At 37.5% G+C, this 19,015-nt stretch overlaps 1 protein-coding gene across 3 annotated transcripts in view; it reads left to right on the top strand.

Moving 5' to 3' along the window:
- PAX3 (paired box 3) overlaps positions 1 to 18,450 on the top strand; it is a 98,083-nt gene extending 79,633 nt beyond the window's left edge. For 2 of the 3 annotated variants that reach the window (XM_017535304.2, XM_017535302.2), the window contains exons 8-9: positions 16,128 to 16,374; positions 16,873 to 18,450. In XM_017535304.2, the coding sequence (XP_017390793.1) occupies positions 16,128 to 16,374; positions 16,873 to 16,907 (282 nt within the window). In that variant the 3' untranslated portion in view covers positions 16,908 to 18,450. The remainder of the gene's footprint in view (positions 1 to 16,127; positions 16,375 to 16,872) is intronic. The other variant, XM_017535305.2, reaches the window with a different exon arrangement.
- Positions 18,451 to 19,015: the final 565 nt, after the last annotated feature.

The raw sequence follows: 19,015 nt of genomic DNA, 5'->3' as shown, positions 1-19,015 counted from the left end.
ACATGAACCTGTATTCTATAAGTGAAACTTGTAGTTTCTTGTGTAAGTGTATTATCTTGTATGTTAGGATGTGTATTCTTTTGTATTATGTAAGTATTACATAAGTAGAATTGCTAGAACTTGATCTCTTAACTATTAATCCTTGACTTCAAGAAGCCTGGCTATGATTCTGGAATTGATGGTAGGGTGGAATCATTCTAATACTAAGCAACGGAAAATTCCATAGGCAATTTTTTTTCCTGTATTTCTTTACTACATCTTACATATTATGCTAATTCCTTGTTACATTGCAATATGCAGGGTATTTTGCATTTCTACCATACATTTCTACCTCAAACCACCACTAGGAATTTATGTTGCCTTGTTTTTTGTGGCAACCCCGCTGAGTTAGAAAAGAGACAAATAATATGAAGTTTCTCCTTATTTCCTCAGGCAAAGTTAGAGAACAAAGGACCATGAGTCAATCATATCTTGGCAAACATATTTATGAAACAATGGAGTAGGGGAATTGGATTCAAACTTGGATTTCTGTAACCATTGGGCTATATCACCTCTCTGTAATGACTCTATTTAAACAAGAGGTGCCTACACTACTTTTGGTTGCCTGGCTTTCTTAAAAATATTTTAAAGAAAAATGGGAAGCAGAGAGCTCATGTCTAACACCTTGGTTTACCCGTTAACTCCAGAAGAGGCTGGAGAAAGACTGGTGACCTATAAGTCACTGCTTATCATAGAATACTTATTAATATATTGGATCATATAACACAGACAGTGTTGTGCTAACTAATAACTGCTAGCATTGTGATGACCATTTCTTATCTTCCTCGCTACTTACTCTTCTACCTCCTCTACTGAAGTTTGGTTATCTAATATGCAGAAAAATCAACTGAGGCACAAAATGATTGTCACCTTCTGCCGGCCAAAGGAATGAGAGGGAGGGAATTGGGACTAGAATCTACAATTCCTGGTTCCTGGTCTAGGACCTTGTCCATTTTAGTCCATAGTTTAATGAAGAGAAAACAAGTTTTATGAAAAAAGAGATGCAGGGGGTTTTAGTCATATTATAAAATAATTTAGTAGAGACTAGTTGTTTTTTTTTTAAATTTTCTGTTCACGTTAATTTCAGCTCTTTTTGCTAAGCTTAATTTCCATCAATCTTTTATCTTCTTCCCATAATAAAAGCACTGGATGTTCACTGTAGAGAAATGAAAAGATTGCTTAAAAAGTGTCGGTGAAGTAGGAAAAAAAATACCCCAGGGAAACTACCATGAATATTTTTGCATATTGCCTTCTAGCTCTTTTAGGGTCTTATGCCTCTTTTAGAAACATAATTGAGAAAGTAGAAAGTAGCATATACAACTTTGCATCTTGCCTTTCTCTGCTTTTACATGTCCTCATACACCTTTTGTTATCTGTCAATTTAAGGCAAATTGGATACAGTTTTTTGAGTCATTATGGTCAATTCACTATACATCTCTCTGGTGGATGCTATTTGACACATTAAAAATATTTGTGCATTTTATCTGGCCTTTTCCCTAGGGTCATTGAAATTGATGTATTGTTTGCCATCCACACTTGGAAATTGTGAGCTAGAGTGTGTGTGAACCACTGTAGCATGGGCTTTCTAGTTTCTTGTCAAGGAATTAATAGACACTATAAGGATAGCCAAAGCATTTCTCTTTTTTATTTTCTTTCTCTCTCTGTGTACATTAGTTGGTTTTTGTTTTGTGTCTCTAACATATCTATTCCCCCGAGCAAAGGCTGGGATTTAGAACCATTTGCCAAATGGTGAATCATAGATGCCCTCAGTCCTTTCCTCAGAGAAGGTCTCAGCTTCATGAGGGGCTGTTGTGAAACAGTATCTCAGGGAGGTCACACCTGTCCAGATGGTCAGAGCTTGACAATGGATTGATCTGTATTTGCAACAGCTTACATTTCAGAACACCAACAGCAACGTTTAGAAACTCTGATGTTATTCCTTTTCAAGTTGCTGAAAGGGTCTGTGCATTGCTTAATCACTGGCAAGTTTTTCTTGTTCTGAGGGAATCAGCAACAATATCTGGGGAATATTATCAATTTTACTTATTGGAAAACTGAGGCCAAGGCAACATAATCATCTAAATGATGGAGTGCGTTAGTGGCAGGGTTAAGAGGCAACACTATCTCTTGTCCAGTTCTTACTAGTTCTCCTATGAACACAAATTACACACGTTAGTGGCTGGTCGCCAAGAGGAAGCATAATGTGGTAAGAAGTTTCCCAAGGGCTGCCCCAGTGATATTCGACTGAATTTTCCTGCTTGCATGGTTGAATGGTTTCACAAATGGTGGGCTTGGTTTCACATTCCATCAAAGGCTGGATGTGTCAGGGAACTTAAGGCGAGATTTTCAGTGATGGGTGAGAGGGTGGAGAGAGGCTAATGACCTCAAAATTTTCTACCATCTCTGGATAGCTGTTTGAACTGCATAACCTTTTTGGAGATGGGGCTTATAATGAATGACAAAATACCCCCTGGGAAGGAAAGAGTTTAACTCACTGCAAGAAAGGCTTTCTTCTGTAGCACCATCTTCCTGAAAGTTTTCGTTCTGTTGATGTGAGGACAATATAGTACATGGGGCAACACAGACCATTTATTTCCCCTCCATCCCCAGAGAGCATATTACCAGCACCTTCCTACACATGCAGGAGGAAAAAAGAATGCTGCCTTGGAATACAGAGTGCCAAGGAAGTACTACCATATGCTCAAGATGTGAGGCTAATTAACATTTGGCCCATGTTCTTCTAATTAACTTTTCTTTGCAAGAAATACTACCCTCACTGCTCCCCCACCCCCAAGACACACATAGTCAAACCTCCAAAACAAGAGCAATTAAATTAACAAACTTGTATCGTTTCATACCTCATCCCCCACCCCGCTTCTACAAACTCCACAGTTCTTGGTAACAGTTTCTAAAGATTTCCTGAGTGAAATACAGTATCAATGGGTTACACGTTTCTAGGAAGCTTTTCTCTTGTTTTGTAGTATACGAAATGGGCCAACTTGGCTGCATTTAGGGTTCATCAACCATTGCAAATGATTCTTCAAATGTTTTGGGTTTGGTAAAACCTAAAACACATTTTTGCCAAGCACTTTTCCTCCTTAATTTTTCAAACTGTGTATTTTAGGGAAAATTTGATCCATATGGTTTTGATTCATTTACTCTTATATCATTGACCTTTTTTTTCCTATGAAGACATTTGATATCCAAGAAGCTTTCTGAGCCTTTCCTACATTCATTTTAAGCATTTTCCTCCCTAAAAAGAGGAAGTTCTGTTGTAACCTCAGAGCCCATAAATTTTGAGTACCTCTCAATTCAGCAATACTTAAAAATACATTTGGTATAAATCTGGATTATTATGAACACATTATATGTTTAGAGCAGATGGGCAGATTTTAGTCTCTGGTTTACGAGTGAAACCAATGACAAAATAAGAAAACAGGCTTAAATTACAAAAAACGTTATGTTTTAGAGAACTTTTAACTGTTATTAATAGATCCCCATGGTAAGAACTATGCTCTGAGGCCTCATTTCAAATTTTGTCCAGGTCTTGGGTAGGATGTAATTGAATAACCAGTACACCTGTCCTATTTCATGGATAATCTACTGGGGAAAGAAAAAATTCTCGTAAAGATTTGTGTACCGGGCTTGAAAATGCCTGAATGTTTGCTTACCATTCAGCACCACTCAGGAACAAAGAGGAGGTCTGCAGATCTCATCAAGTTTATCCACCATTCATCTAGTAAGTCCGGCTGAATCATCACAGCCTTGTGGTGATGAGATACTGTCTCTGAAACAGGCACAGAAAGAGCAGATAGCTCTTTACATAACGAGACTGTGGTTAATGGCATAAAATGCCAGGATCAACTTTTTGTTCTTATTCACATTTTACAAAAGCAAACCTTTAACTCTCCCACCCATCCAGTTGCTTTTAAAGCATAATATTAAAATTGAGATTATTAGTGTGTAATGTATGTAAATTGCATATTTGGTGTCAGCTACGCCTATTAGGAAGCTTCTTCGTTTCATGCATATATGTATTAGACTATAGTGGTTCCATTTCAAATTAGATTTCAATTGCTCAGCACACTTCCTTTTGACAAACATTTGTTAATCCTGAAACTTATTAGGAAAAAGCATTTAAGTGTTAATATTTGTACACAAAACTCAAGACTGCTTTTGATTTCGCTTGTCATTTTTGGGACCACAATGCTAAGAGTGATCTCAAATTCTTTAGCTGCCAAGGCAAAATGATAGTTGTTTGCTCATCCAAGGGGTAAGGGGACTTGTTATGTGGAAGGGATATAGTCATTAAAAATTGTTACAGTGGGTGCTTCTCTGTTTCATTTGTTGCTGTGAAAATCTTTCCCACTGTGGTCTGGTAATTCCTTGCCTTCCTTGTGCTGTTGTTACAGGTCAAAGCAAAAGGTTTCACCCTGGTAGTACAGCCAGCTTCTATTTCAAGATAGCTAATTTTTTTGGGATGCATTTGGGTGTATGTCCAAAAGCTACTTAATGCTAGTCTTGTTGATAGGCCATTCATTTTGTCTATTTCACACACTGGTTGCAAAGTCCATGACCTCGACCTACCTTATCATTGTGAAGCAGGCTTTCATCAGACAAGCAGGTAGCCTGCCACCAACCTATTTCCCAGTGGAAGGGCTTTCTTCCCTTTATGCTTTCCAGGAATTCATCTGCAGAAGAAAAAGGAGTGATTTTGATTAAAGAAATTTGTTGGGTGTCAAACAAATCTGGGGGCAGAGAGATATTTTTTTGCAAAAGTGGCAGCCTCTCAAAGGCTTGAAGCTCTGTTTCTTTTCTAAAGCAGTTTGTGAGCTGATTGCCAGAGCTTCAGAAGCCTCCATGTTTATGAAGGCTCAAGAATGTTTATGATCCTAAACAAGCCCATTTCAGCTACACCAGAATAACGGCTGGCCATTTGCAGGTTTCCATTCTGCCATGTTAGGTTTTTGAGATGTTGTGCTCCTCGATGAAAACATTGCTGTTAATCCATTTGTTGAATCAATGCAGGCTGTACTTGACCTGGTACTTTTGGTTTTTTTCTAAGTCTGTGGTTGCTACGCTTAAAGGGTATGAGGAGAGCCCTGGTTTATGTCAGCTCCAGTCATAGCCTCTTGAGTTAGTTAAATTTGGAGAATTGTGAGAGAGACAATTGCTTGGCCAAAATCTCCTTTTTAAAGAAAGGGAGAACGCAGCAGCCAGTGACTGAATCTTACATCATGTCACTGAAAGGAGCCACAAGAAACCCTTTCCTGCTGAATTAATTATTTTTGTGTCTGCTGAGTGGATTTAAATAGAAATTCTGTCAGCTGTGTTCTCCTGTACATTGGAAAAATCAAATGCAATAACCTTATGTTTTCTTTTTTAAACCCATTTGAATTCCTCTAGCTATTGAGTAGGAAAAAAAAGAGCATTATTGCTTCACTGATAACTAAGCAACCAGGATGAAAAGTTTTTCTTTGTAGTCAGTAATACACAGAAAATCCATGCTAGATACTACGTGGGGCCAATGGCCTGAATCAACCCTTTATATGTGGTTGGAATGCAATGTAAAGCTTTTAATTTATTATTGCATTTGCTAAATGGCAATATCTTCAGAAATCTGAATACTTGCATATTTATTCAATTAGGGGATGAATGTGTGCTTTGTACTACAGACACAGAAGACTTGATTCAGTCATTAGTTGTGTACTGTTTGTGTGCATGTGTGTGTTTTTATTTTTCCAAAGAATCTGTCTCTGTAAAACAGTCTGGGTTTCATCAGAGGTGTATATTTTTCAGTGTATAGTATAATATTTAAAAATTGCTCTTGACATTTAGCTTGAATTCAGTAAACTAGAGTTTCTGAGATTAGCGATTGCATTGCTCCTGCTGTTCAATGGAATAGACGGCAAATTGGGAGATATTTGGAGAGAGTGCACTTTGCAGAATCATGGGCTAGCGTGTCTACATTGAAAGAAATATTTCTTAGCTGTCAGATGACTATTCGGGTAACCTTTAGCACTGAACTAATGAAAGAAGCAAGCATTACTTAAATAAGTAACTCTTCTTTATTCTCATGAAAAAGCTAATGTCTCATTTTGGGCAGCTTGCATTAAAAAAAGTCTAAACTATTGCATCTGTTCTGAGATTTCAAAATAGCCGCTGTAGACATGATCCTCTATTTGTATCACTGTGCTTCTAGCTCAGTGTGAACCCTTCCAATCCAGGCAAAATTTCTTTTTTAGTCTCTATTGATGCCACATGGCTATATTTATACCTTGTTAAAACATATACCAGACTCTATTCTATTATAATGTATCCACACCTCCACTGCCTTTGATTATAAGCTTCTGGAAGAATCATACTATTCGAACACCCTGAAACCAGACCAAACCTCATGATAAAGGCTTGTTCCCCAAAGCAGCCTCTGTAGAACAGTGGTTTGATAGAAAAGTATTCAGAAGGAAATATTTGATAAAAGTCAGAAATTATATACCTTTACCTTTCAGTGTCCCAGTGCACATTAGCCTACTAAAGGCTCTGACAAGTCTTGCAGTATGGAAACATGTTTAACTTTGTTTAATTCAGTGTATTCTAATTTGATTATGGAGCCCTTTTGTTAAATACCAAACTATCAAGTTTTGAGGAACATTTCCTGGGATATTCTGAATGATGGAAAACCCAGGTGGAGACCCAACTCTTGATCCATTTGTTTCTAAAATAGTACCTTGATTTTTTTCCACAGGTGAATTACTTCTTTCTCTTAATGTCTGATGGTGTCTTCTACCTCAACACAGTGTCAGCTCTCTGTAAGAACTTGGAGTAGGAGGAGACTAATTTTAAAGAAAAGGCTATAAACTACCCAATAGTATTTAGGATGAGGCAGATAAGGAAGGAAAGGAAAAGAAATGATTCCTATCTAGTGAATTGATTACAGTGTGGGTATAACTCATTGATCTAAAGACAGCCCCAATGTCTGAAGCACTAGAGTTCAAATTTATCAGCCACCTACTAGCTGTGCATTTTCACATAAACTGTTTAAACTATCTCAGCTTCTGTTGTACCTTCTTGTTCAGCTTAGAAGATACTAAAAATACTAATGCTATTACAACAGGGCTTCATTATTGCTGAGTTAAAAGTATCATGTACGGCCAAGTGCGGTGGCTCACACCTACATTTAGTACACCTATAATCTGAGTGCTTTAGCAGGCTGAGGTGGGATCACTCTGTCTAGAAGTTTGACACCAACCCAAGCAACATAGTGAGACCTCGTCTCTACAGAAGATACAAAGATTAGCTTGGAATGGTAGCCTGCACCTGTAGTCCCAACTACTCAGGAGACTGAGATGAGAGGATAGCTCAAGCCCGGGAGGTTGAGGCTGCAGTGAGCCATGATTGCACCATTGCACTCAGCCTGGGTAACAGAGTGAGAACCTGCTTCAGAAAAAAAAAAAAAATCATGTGAATCTCTGACAAAACATATACTTTTGCTTGTCCGTGAGAAAGAAAGCAAACATGGAAACTGAGTGACATCAAAGGAAAGACAGTATGTTGGTGGACTGGAGTATTTTCAAGTATTTCAGTTAGACATTTCAAAGATCTAAGGATTCCTATTGATGTCCATTCAGAATACAGTAATTCTAAGGTGGCTGGGTAAGATAGTCTCCAGAAATATAATGTACTAAGATTAATCTGTTTAAGAAATTCAGATTACAATAACATGAGAACCCACTACAATGAAAACTAAAGTTAACTATCCTACATTCCATGGGGCTAGGAGGAGGAAAGGGAGAGAGTTATCCTATTGATTTTCTTTTTGTATTTTAGCTTTGACTTATTGAAATATAATATCAACATGAACATATTTTTGAAAATATATGAACCATCTTCTATAACAACAGATACTGGGTAAATTAGAAGCATGATACTTGCCTCAAAGGCAGTGGAATCTGATATGCAGTGATGCTTCTCTCTCACCAGCCAACGATAAAGGTAGCTAAAATATCATGTACCATCAAAAGGTTTTGGAAGATAAGGGGCAATCTCAGTAATTTTGAGTTTATCACTTGAGGAGCATTTTTTAAATCACTAGATTACAAAGATTTTATTTTGCTAAGATCTGCAGGAGCAGACTTAGTTTCTGTGGATTGAAGAACTACGTAAGTGAATTTACTGTAGGATCTGTATGTTGCCAGCCTCTATCAAGTTGCCTGTGCAGCAGGAGACATAACCACTGCCCAAATTATGACCAGAAACACAAATTGTCAGGTGGAAAAGAGAACCCAGCATGATTATTGGTTCAGCATCCTTGGAATTAGGTATGGGAGCAAATTAAGGTAGATGGGATTTTAGCTTAATGGTGTAGTAGTTTCTAGTTTCTGGAAGACTGTGTTCTCAGATGTTGTCTCATATTTGTAGAGATGGTACAAATTCCATTAACTTGATTACATTTAATATTTTTTGAGACAGAGTGTCACTCCGTCACCCAGGCTGGAGTGCAGTGGTGCAGTCACGTCTCGTTGCAGCCTTGACTTTCTGGGCTCAGGTGATTCTCTTACCTTAGCCTCCCAGTAGCTGGGACTACAGGTGTATGCCACCATACCCAGTTAATTTTTTTGTAGAGACAGAGTTTTGCTGTATTGCATAGGTTGGTCTTGAACTCCGGGGCTCAAGCAATCCTCTGGCCCCAGCCTCCCAAAATGCTGAGATTACAGGCATGAGCCACCACACCTGGCCAAATTTCTTGAATTTTAAATGAATTCTTATTCTGCCTTACCACAGAGCCTATGAAATAGTCCAGAAAGTGTTTTCTAAAGAGTAGGTTCATTCTTCAGCTTTGGCAAACCTGTTCTCCATTTCCCCATGATCAACAGAAATACCTTTCCTGACATCTGCTCATCAGTGTCACAGGTAAATCAGTATCACTAGGTCTTTTCAGTTGGTTCTTTTCTTTATCTTAAGGACAGACCTTCCTCACATGAAGAGAAGGGTAGGGAAGTTTCTCTTCTTTAGTCTTCAGACATTTCATAGATGGAATCTTATGCTGTTGACTTTGGGTAGTCACAGAAATATTTCCTTACATCACGCATAGTCTGGAAAAAAGAAGAAATCTCCTTATTGAGCTGGACAACCATTTTCAGAGTGGTAGGTGGAGGGAAAACTTTTAGGGGAATGTGAATATAGTATATATAGACAAACATCCCTCTGCTTGGGAGAGGCAGAGTTGAAGCTCTTTTCGTTAAATGGCAGTATTTCTAGTTTATTATAAGTGATTTGTGAGTCTCAAGTGGAACTGTGCAGTTAAGGGTCAGCAAGATTTGCATTTATGAATGGTTATTAGGGTGAATCAGCCCTGCATTTCCTTACATGGAAGTTTGGTTTACAGGCAATTAGAGAGGACATTTTGAATGCTGTATCACCGAAGTACTGTGAGATGCCCAAACATAGAGCTTTTCTCTTTCTATATTTAGAATCCCGAGTCTCAAAGGGCCAATTAATATTTAGCAAACGTATCCTGGAGTAGTCATGAAATGAAACCAAGATACACATTTGATTTTCCACAGTCATGTTCTCAGACTGGATTTTGAAATGGTGATAGGTTTGAGCACATACACCCTTTAGAGGGCTACTGTGGTTGTGAGAAATTTCCTGAAATGAGAAGAGTTAACAGCAGGTAATGTCATTCCTCCCAGAAAGAGTTTGAGGCTCTCTGTGTGTTAAGTGATGAATGAGGGTATCTGACCCACATCTGTTTTACATTAGAATGGAACATTGCCCTGACATCCTCAGGAGCATTTGTCAAGATTCCCTGGACAGAGCTTCTGTAAATTACATGCTGCAAATGTGTCAGGGTCAGATAAGAGGATATCATTAACTCCCCCAAGTTTACTCAGGGCTCTGTCAGTCCCTTTTAATATGCTAAGGGCCAACAATTTTCCTTGAGCCGTTTTTGTTATATTTTTCATTCATAAAAGAAAAAAAAATATTTGTTATACTCCCCCAATATTGCACGTGTTCTTTTCCCATAAATCATATTAATTGTAGATGTGGTCACAAAGCATATTAAATGCAGGCATGCGTAAATGAATTAAAACATATGAGAATTTTATTATGCCCATGGTGGGTCTAACATGGTGAAATACCAGCAGTATTAACTGGCATACTTTTTCATATAGGTGGAATGAGCTTTTTCTTAATGGGCTTTATCAATAATAGATGGACATGATATGGTTATTCATCACTGGCTAGCAGTAAACTAGAAGTAATTTTAGAGGGAAGGCTACAAGGCTGAAAAACGCTTTATATCATACAAAACCATAATTCGCAATAGTTTTTTAAAAAACAACTAAATGTGTATATCAAATGTTCAATCAGAAGAACATCTACCTAGTTAAGAACAAGTATCTGTGGTTTCCCCCTGCAACTCATTTCTGCTAATTCTCTGTCTAGATTTATATTTTAGTCATCAGTTCCTAAAAAATGTTGCTATTAAATTGAACACTTAACTCTATTGAGCAATAGGTATTCAATGTAACTAATAAAAATAAGTCATTTCTGTGATGGATCACGGGGCTGGAGATGAAACATATATAATTCCTTAGAGTTTAACTGAAACGATACTTACCATACTCTTTACAGTGAAAGCTTGGAAACGCATGCCACATATGAAACACACTTGTCTGGCCCTCACACTTTTTCATCATGTGTGAAACACAGTTACTTGTAAAATGTAGGCTAAGGATTAAAATAAAACAGATAAAGACATACTTAGCTGGGCATTTTACATGCACAGGTTTTCTATCTGGTTAGGTAAAGGTCAGTCATGACCTTTCCCTAACTCTCAGGATGGGTGAGAAGGTCACCACACATACCTTAAGAGAAACCTCTTGCCTCCGGGCAATTTCCCTCTTACAGCTTTCAAACAGACAGGACCCAAAATCTAATTATTTAGATGCTAATCAACTGCAGGATAATTCCTAAGGCATTTGAATCTGAGGACAACATCTTCAGGAAAGTCTCTGCTTTTTAAATTTAGGATTGTAACCTCACAGATACGGTTCTGAAATTTAACCGTTAGATGACTCCGGTAACACCCATATTGGCAAAAAATATTTGGATGAACGTTTTAACATTTTTGTTTGATTCTGAAAATAAATTATATTTAAATAAAAAAATATAATCAGTAGACTTTTGGAGGAATGGCTAGAAGTCTTAAAAAAACTTCTTTTTTTTATGTCATACAAAGCTGTAATTCACAACTTTAAAAAAAAATGTGTATGTTAAATGTTAAATGAGAACATCTGACTACTTAAGAACAAGAAAGAAAATAAAAACATGAACCAAGGATTCCTACTAAAGAAAAAAAGTGCCTAGATGTACACCATAATTTACTAAATCATTTTAGATTTCTGATAAGCTCTGGGCACTTTCAACTGATGGGAAAACCATAATGTTTGTGCCAAGACAAATATTTTCCAGACATACCATTTTAAAGGTAAATCTTAATTTGGCCCATAGTTTTTACCTTTTTTATTTAATCTTACAATAGGAAAATTAATTCAAGAGAAATATGGCATGGAGCAATTGTAAAGAGTTAGTTTTTCCTGAACCATATAATCTTCCAATCGAGATATAAACAACCTATTTGGAATTCTGAAACTTGAGAATGAATTGAAAGAGATCTTCAGAAAATGTCTCCCTAATAATGCAAAAGATAGAGGTACTGGTAGAAGAAGTGTGAACATAAATTCTGAAGCTTTTAATTTATTTTTAAAGGTTGTTCAAAAAACAATCTAGAAACAATATGTGGGAAACATTTTGGAGATAGCAATTTAGAAATTTGCTTAGTAGATTTTTTTTTTTTTTTAGATGGCTCATAAAGAAAAGTAAAAAGAAAGAGGTCTCCTTACTTCCTTTTCTAATGGGGCAGAACAGAGATCTTTATTAAGGAAAAATTCTTCCTGGTCATTGAGTCTCCTGAATTTACCTGGCATTTAATGAGTGTGATCAGTGTTCAGGGACAGAACTGAGTAGCCTTGAATTTGTTTCTTTTTCTTCTAAATCGTCTGTGAAACCTAGGCAGGTGAGCTTCTCTCATACACCAAATTAAAAAAAAAAATCAGGTAAAAGGCCAGCCTTGTAGTAGAAATCGCTTACTAACGGTTTAAGGGGAGGCAAAAAAAAAATCCACTTTACAACAAATGAAGATTTTATTTTAGGCTTTGAAGTACAAATTCAAAGGAATCTCTAGGAAAAACATGCATAAAAGAAATTCTGACATTATTCTTAAAAATAAAATGTGACAGGAAGACATTCCATAACCATATTGGATAAGTTCTAAGAAGTTCATTTACCAACTTCTTTGTGCACAAAAAGAAATTTCCATAGCTTCCCTTGAACCACATGAAACATCGCTTTTAAGGAAACATACATGAAAGTGTAATGGAACCCTTCCACAGAGATTTGAGGTTTTAAATTATGTGAGGGGAGAGTAATGCATTTTCTATTGATGTCCTCACTACCCCTGTCAACACATTCTTTTTAAAAACTTTAAAACAGTAGGTTACTAAAATGGTGTATGTTTCTCAAGTTTTCTCAATGTGAAATATTGAAATAAATCACATTATAGTTATTTATTAATTTCAGTTTCAGGTCAAATGTAGGAAAGTGTTAGTGCTGTATTCCCCATCCTTATAAGATTCTTGAGATGATGATTAAAATATGTGACCATCACAGTAGAAATAAGAACTTGTGGTGAATGTCTGTCTTGGGGGATCTATCAGTCAAAGGAACAAAAGATAACTGGTCTCTGGCCTTGTCTATTCCTTCATATCAGCCCCTGTAAGTATTGGGCTGCTGTGCTGAGCTCTGTGGCTAAAGGAGATACCCTCATTAGCTTCCTGTGTGTGGCAATAGTGACACACAGCAAGACCCTGCAGGTGTCTTTCCTATTTGGGTCATGTTTTGGCATGTCTTAAGGCTACCGTGCCCTGGAATCTTTGAGGAATTATTTTTCTACTGCCCTAAAATATAGCCCTGCAGACAGGGTATCTTCTCCATCCTTCAATAGATATACTTCAAGGTCTTAAAAATTAAATCCTGTCCTAAAGTATTTTCTAATGCAGCAACTGCCAAAAGTTGCTCATGAGCGACATCATAAGCCAATTTTTGCTTATAGGAAGAACTTGTTTTTTCTCTTTTTAGGATCTTCATAGCCCCCCACCTAGCATGCTCCATAAACAAAGTTATTGCTGCCTTCAAAGTTATGCAAACAAAAATGTATGGCAGGGGATATTTTTTCAAAGTTTATCACAAAAATGTACATATAGCTCATGGGAAAGTGTGCATGTTTTGAATAAAATTGTGCTCTGAGCTCATCAAGTATAACTGTACATAGAGCATTCCATTTCTCCCTTAAAGTGACATACCATTAACTGGATTTCAAGTAAGTATCTTCATGAAGGACATTCTTAATTTAATGTTTGTTTTCCTTTTATTTAGTGCCACTGGATCTCTTTCCTCTCCGGACTGATACAGTTACAAAATTGCTTTTTCTAAGTTTCTGGATTTTGATTAACACAACTTGTTCATGGTAAACGATTTGCCTTGTGTGATTATTCCCTTCCATTAAAAAAGTCACATTTTTAAATGTTTTTATGTTCATGTCCATCATTACCCATCAGGCTCACATACAAAAACATAGTCCTGATTCGAAAGGAGTGTGGTTGGTACCAAACAACCCCTAACTTAAAGACTCTTTTCTTCTAATAGAGATGTCTAATTTGGGCTGAAATTACATAATTAATAAATTAGTGTATCAATTGAAGTTCATGAATTGTCCAAGTTACACTGTAAAATCATCTATATAAGCTCAAAGAAAGGGAAAAAGAATCCACATAGATGGAAAACACATCCAGAAACTAATTTAAATGCAACTTAGTTAGGTTCAAGTTTTTAAAACAGTGAAATGGAGAAATTAACTTGCTATAAACTATGCTGGGTAGAGCCCTAAAAGAACACACATTCTAGTGATTTTCTATCTTCCTGAAATTGTCAGTCCCATTGATGCTTTATTTTATGACTTTTCACTTTCTCCAAATCCCCAACAAAACAAAACTAGGCTCTGCCACAAATGATTTTTTAAAAAAGAATATGACTAATTTTTAGAAATTGTTAAGAAGGTGTTTCACCACATATCTCAAGAAAATGTAGATTTTTCCTAGGATGTCTTTCAAAATGTGAGCATTGCTGTGTTGCTTTGCTCACATGGGCCCACCTTCCCGTGTGTGTACAGACAGTAACTCAAATGAAAGGGCGACAATAAAGTGAAAAACAGGATTTCTGGGGAAGGAAGGGAGATCCGTTCAAATGATCTGTTAAAATGGAGGAAGAGCAGATAATTGATAATCCACAGAAAGTGGATCTCTTTTTCTCTCTCTGTCTTTTGGTACTAACTGAAGATGGATCAATTTAGAGCTTTAGTTCAAGAAGATTTTGTGTAATCATAAGGATTACGCAAACCTTTCCCAAAGGTAATTATGGGATCCCTGTTTTTGGAATCTGAGTTGGGATACTTTCTGAGAAGCAAAACTAGACCCCCCTCCACCCACCACCGCCTAACCTGCCTCTCAGATTCCTGCCTTGCTGCAACTCCTAGATCCAGGGTTCAATTGCCTGAATTAAGAGAGCTGTTTTCCAATTAGCACAAAGGCTTATAGTAAGGGTTTCGTTGCTATGTCTGCCCTCTTCTCTTTCTCTTATTTGTACACTTTAATCTCCATAGGCTTCAGACTTCCTAAAATAAAACAGGACTGTTATGGAAATGTTGTGTAATTGTTGGATCCTGCATTTAAATACTTTGTAAGTAGGTGTGTCTAAGCGGGGGAGGGGGGGGGTTTCACCTGGCATTAGATTTCTTTTGCAATTGCTTTGAACCCTGCCACAGAAGGGTATGCAGTTTAGAAAGATCAATTCCTCTCTTGTGTGGCAGTTTTCCAGCTGCAAAATTAATTATCCACTTACTTTCACCATGAGGTGCTATAAGGGTCAGGGATCTGGAGTTTGTGAAACACTTCACCATGCTGATCTGAAAGTTGTTCTGTCACAGGATTTTTTTTTCCCTGAGTTGTCTTACTCTCCAGGTATTTACAAAACTGAACTGAACTTTTAAAGAACATGTTTGCATTTCAGGCTTGTTTTTCCTTTTAACACTTCATATATGTGTGTGTGTGTATACATATATATATATGTATATATATATATGTGTATATATATGTATATGTATATGTAAATGGTGGTTTAGAGAAGAAATAAAATAATAGGTAATGGAGACTTTTACTTAGAGAATCATTTACAGATCATTTAATATGTGTCAAGCACTCACTGCTTTAGGTGCTAAGATGTAAAGATGAGTAGGTTTCTCCTCTCAAAGCTCTCACCAAAGCAAGTGATTTAACTAATGAATATACAGTGGGAGGGCTGAGCAAAGTACCAGGGACTATCAGGGAGAGAGTAAATACTTCTAATTAACAATGGATGGCCAAGATGAGGAAAGGGGCTTTCTTGAGAGGTAACACCATTAAAAAAAAGTTACAGAGGTCTCAAAGTACTAAAAAATAACTTGATTTGGATTCATTTATCTTTTTAAAAATATGCGCAAGTGACTTTAAAAATCACATGTGAAACTTTCAGATATAATGTATGACTAGACTTTTTTCTATATGAACAGATACAATTTCTCCCTCTTTTCATCCCTTTTTCCCCCTTCTTTGAAATTCCAGTCAAGATTTTATCACTGGGGATATGGTGTAATCTCTCTTTCTCTCTCTCTCCTTCCTTCTTTCCTTTTTCTTCATCTTATCCCTTCTTCTCCCTCCCCCTTTCCTTCTTCTGAAACTACAGTCAGATGTTATCATCAGGCATGATGTAATACCTCTGCTGCTTTGAATTGGGGTCACAGTCTCCTGCACAGCTCTTTAACAGATTTCCAAAGAAATAAAAATTGGACTGTCACATTATTCTTTCAGCCGTAGGCTGCAATCTGGTTCTCTCTGCATTTTAACTTCTTCCCAATCTGACTGTTTTTTTAGGTAATGGGACTCCTGACCAACCACGGCGGGGTACCTCATCAGCCCCAGACTGATTACGCGCTTTCCCCTCTCACCGGGGGCCTGGAACCTACCACCACCGTGTCGGCCAGCTGCAGTCAGAGACTAGACCATATGAAGAGCCTGGACAGCCTGCCAACATCTCAGTCCTACTGTCCACCCACCTATAGCACCACAGGCTACAGTATGGACCCTGTCACGGGCTACCAATATGGGCAGTATGGACAAAGTAAGCCTTGGACTTTTTAGGGGGCAGTTACTCCTGGAAGGCAGAGATACTCAACTCTTACTTAAGAAAGTGAATTAGAGGCATGGTTAAGCCTCACATGCCAGTATCAATTTTTTTCTTTTTTTTTGCAAAGCCAGCTGACTTCCAGCAAGGGCTTCCTTGTATAATTATTTTCTTAACTGATGTCAACAACATCTTGTGGTTATTAATTGTTGAGATGTGAAACCTGATTGCCACTAGGTAAAACACAAGGGTTGGCCAAAATGAAATAATCTCTGACATTAGAAACACATGTTCTTAATGAGGTCAACTCCAGGATCATATGGGGGATAATCCCAGGGACACAGAGTTGTGTCAAACTTGTCTCAGGAATAAAAATATTAGTCTCAAGGCTTTGATACCACGGTATTAAATATGACATTGTCAGCCTGTAGCTGATCTTGCCCGACTGTGAATTGTCCCAGCATGATCTAAAAAGCTGCGTGTGTTTCCTTACAGGTGCCTTTCATTATCTCAAGCCAGATATCGCATAAGTGAACTGTCCACTTGGAGGTAAAACTGGCCCTGTTTCTGGTCTTCACAGCCTAGACATGAAGAATCTGCTCAGAAAACAAAAAAAAAATTACCCTTTTGTTGGGGGGAGTCCCAATAAGGGACAAAGGAGAGTGATCGATTTTCTTTCTCCAGTAGTTGGTTTCAAATTCTTTTGAACATGTTGGCCAAAAGCAGTGGAGAAGAGGAAGACCTGGAGCAATAAAAGACAAATGCAACATTTTAAGGCAATGGTTTCACATGCTTACATATCAAAATATCCCAGTTCTTTAGTGCTGATCATCAAGGAGCTAGGACATTCCATTTGCTTGCGTGCGAGCATGCGTGTGTGTGCGTGTGCGTGTGCTTGTGTGTGTGTGTGTGTGTGTGTGTGTGTGTACTGAGATTTACCAAGACTGGTTTGGGCAAGCAGACTGTTCTGAAATTTAATAGGAGAATACTTTAAAGTACAACATGTTGATGTTCGATGCTGACACTTCTACAACTTTAAAACTGCTCACTTCATGAAGCAAGAACAGAAGAATCCTTGACTCTTACACACTGGAAATTGATATAAAAGTAAATGCCACCATGTTTAGGAAGCTAGGCTAGCGTAAAGGACCTCCTAAATAAATTATTTGTTATTGTATCCTCATTTTAATCTAGTTGTCAGTAAATGTCCCGGACACATCTTGCTAACAGGATATGGGCTACCAGGAGGAAAAGCTTGTTTCCTTTTCTGGTGCGGGGAGAGGTGTCTGACGTTCTTCCAGTTCATATTTATTTGGTAGCCCACCTGGGTTGGAGGAAGGGCATGGTGGAGAGAAAGTGACATGCATTCACATATCTGCTTATCAGTGTGCAATACTGTGTACCTCATGGATGCTTTGGCAATGGCCAGGGCGCTAAAAACAAAATCAGAGCTACATTTTTGCAGGTGCTTTTATTTTCACAGTCCATAATTCATAGTGATAGAGTGCAGTGATGTTTGCCATTTACCAGACAACCAACACCCGGCTTTCTCCTTTTGATTAGAGACCAGATCAGATAATTACGCTTTTAAACGGATTACGTTTACATTCTTCTCTTTTCTATGAAAGGCAGGGCAAGAACAGAACTGTTCACATGGCTCTCATGTATTTTTAAATTATACAATGATATCCAATATTAAAAGATTATAGGAACTGAGGTTTACATATGTTTGTGTGGTGACATTTTAGAATGTCAATAAATTTGTTTTTTGAAATGTTGAGGGAACAAGAAGGTGGAAGGCAGTGTTATTTATTTCTTTCTATTCTTGGAACCATGAATGAGGTAGGCACAGATACATTCCTTTCAGAGTTAAGAACTATGACGTAGTGATTAGTGAGACTAGATGTAGTACCGAGTTTAGTTCATGCATTCGTCTTAGGGGTGATGGAACAAGAGAAGTACTATCTTTGCGTTGCAGCCTCAACCAACAACAATGTGTTGTAAAAATGTCTTTCATGTAAAAAGCGCAGTAAATATTTACTATTTATAATGAATAAACAGTTATGAAAACTTGCCCAATACTGCTTTTTTGGGGGAAACGGTGAATGTAGTATAAATGAAAACTTGGCAATGGGGAACCCAATGTACATGCACTTCACTGCTAATGGAACCTTTCTATGAGAATATACTGTAGACAAAAAAGGTTACACAACCCACAGATGTATTCGCTTGAAGAAGCTTGGTTGAACACACTTTTGAGGATTGAAGTTTATGTTTTTATCAGTGTAGCATCTAGAAAACCTCTCCAGTTTAGCTTCTTTCACCTCCCTTTGGTTCTCTGAGAGTTACCCAATCCCTTTACTGTCTCTTAGAGATATGTTTTCCCTGAGTCATCTATCTCCACTGAAATTTTTGTTTAAAACTCTCTTATTTATTTTATTTTAGCAGCCTGCTTTATTCTTCATGAAAGATATTGTCTACTTCATTCATTCTTCCTTTCTTCCTTCTCTTTCCCTCCCTCTCCTGACCCCTTCTTCTCTCTCTCCCTTCTTCCTGAAAGTAAATAATGAGAGTCCAAATGTGCCAGGCATGGTGATTGGCACTTGCATTATAGCAGTACTTGTAGCCTAGTGAAGAA

The sequence above is a fragment of the Cebus imitator genome, unplaced genomic scaffold, assembly GCF_001604975.1.
Source record: "Cebus imitator isolate Cc_AM_T3 unplaced genomic scaffold, Cebus_imitator-1.0 Scaffold91, whole genome shotgun sequence".
NCBI lineage: Eukaryota > Metazoa > Chordata > Mammalia > Primates > Cebidae > Cebus > Cebus imitator.
This window is presented reverse-complemented; position numbering and strand designations above follow the sequence as displayed.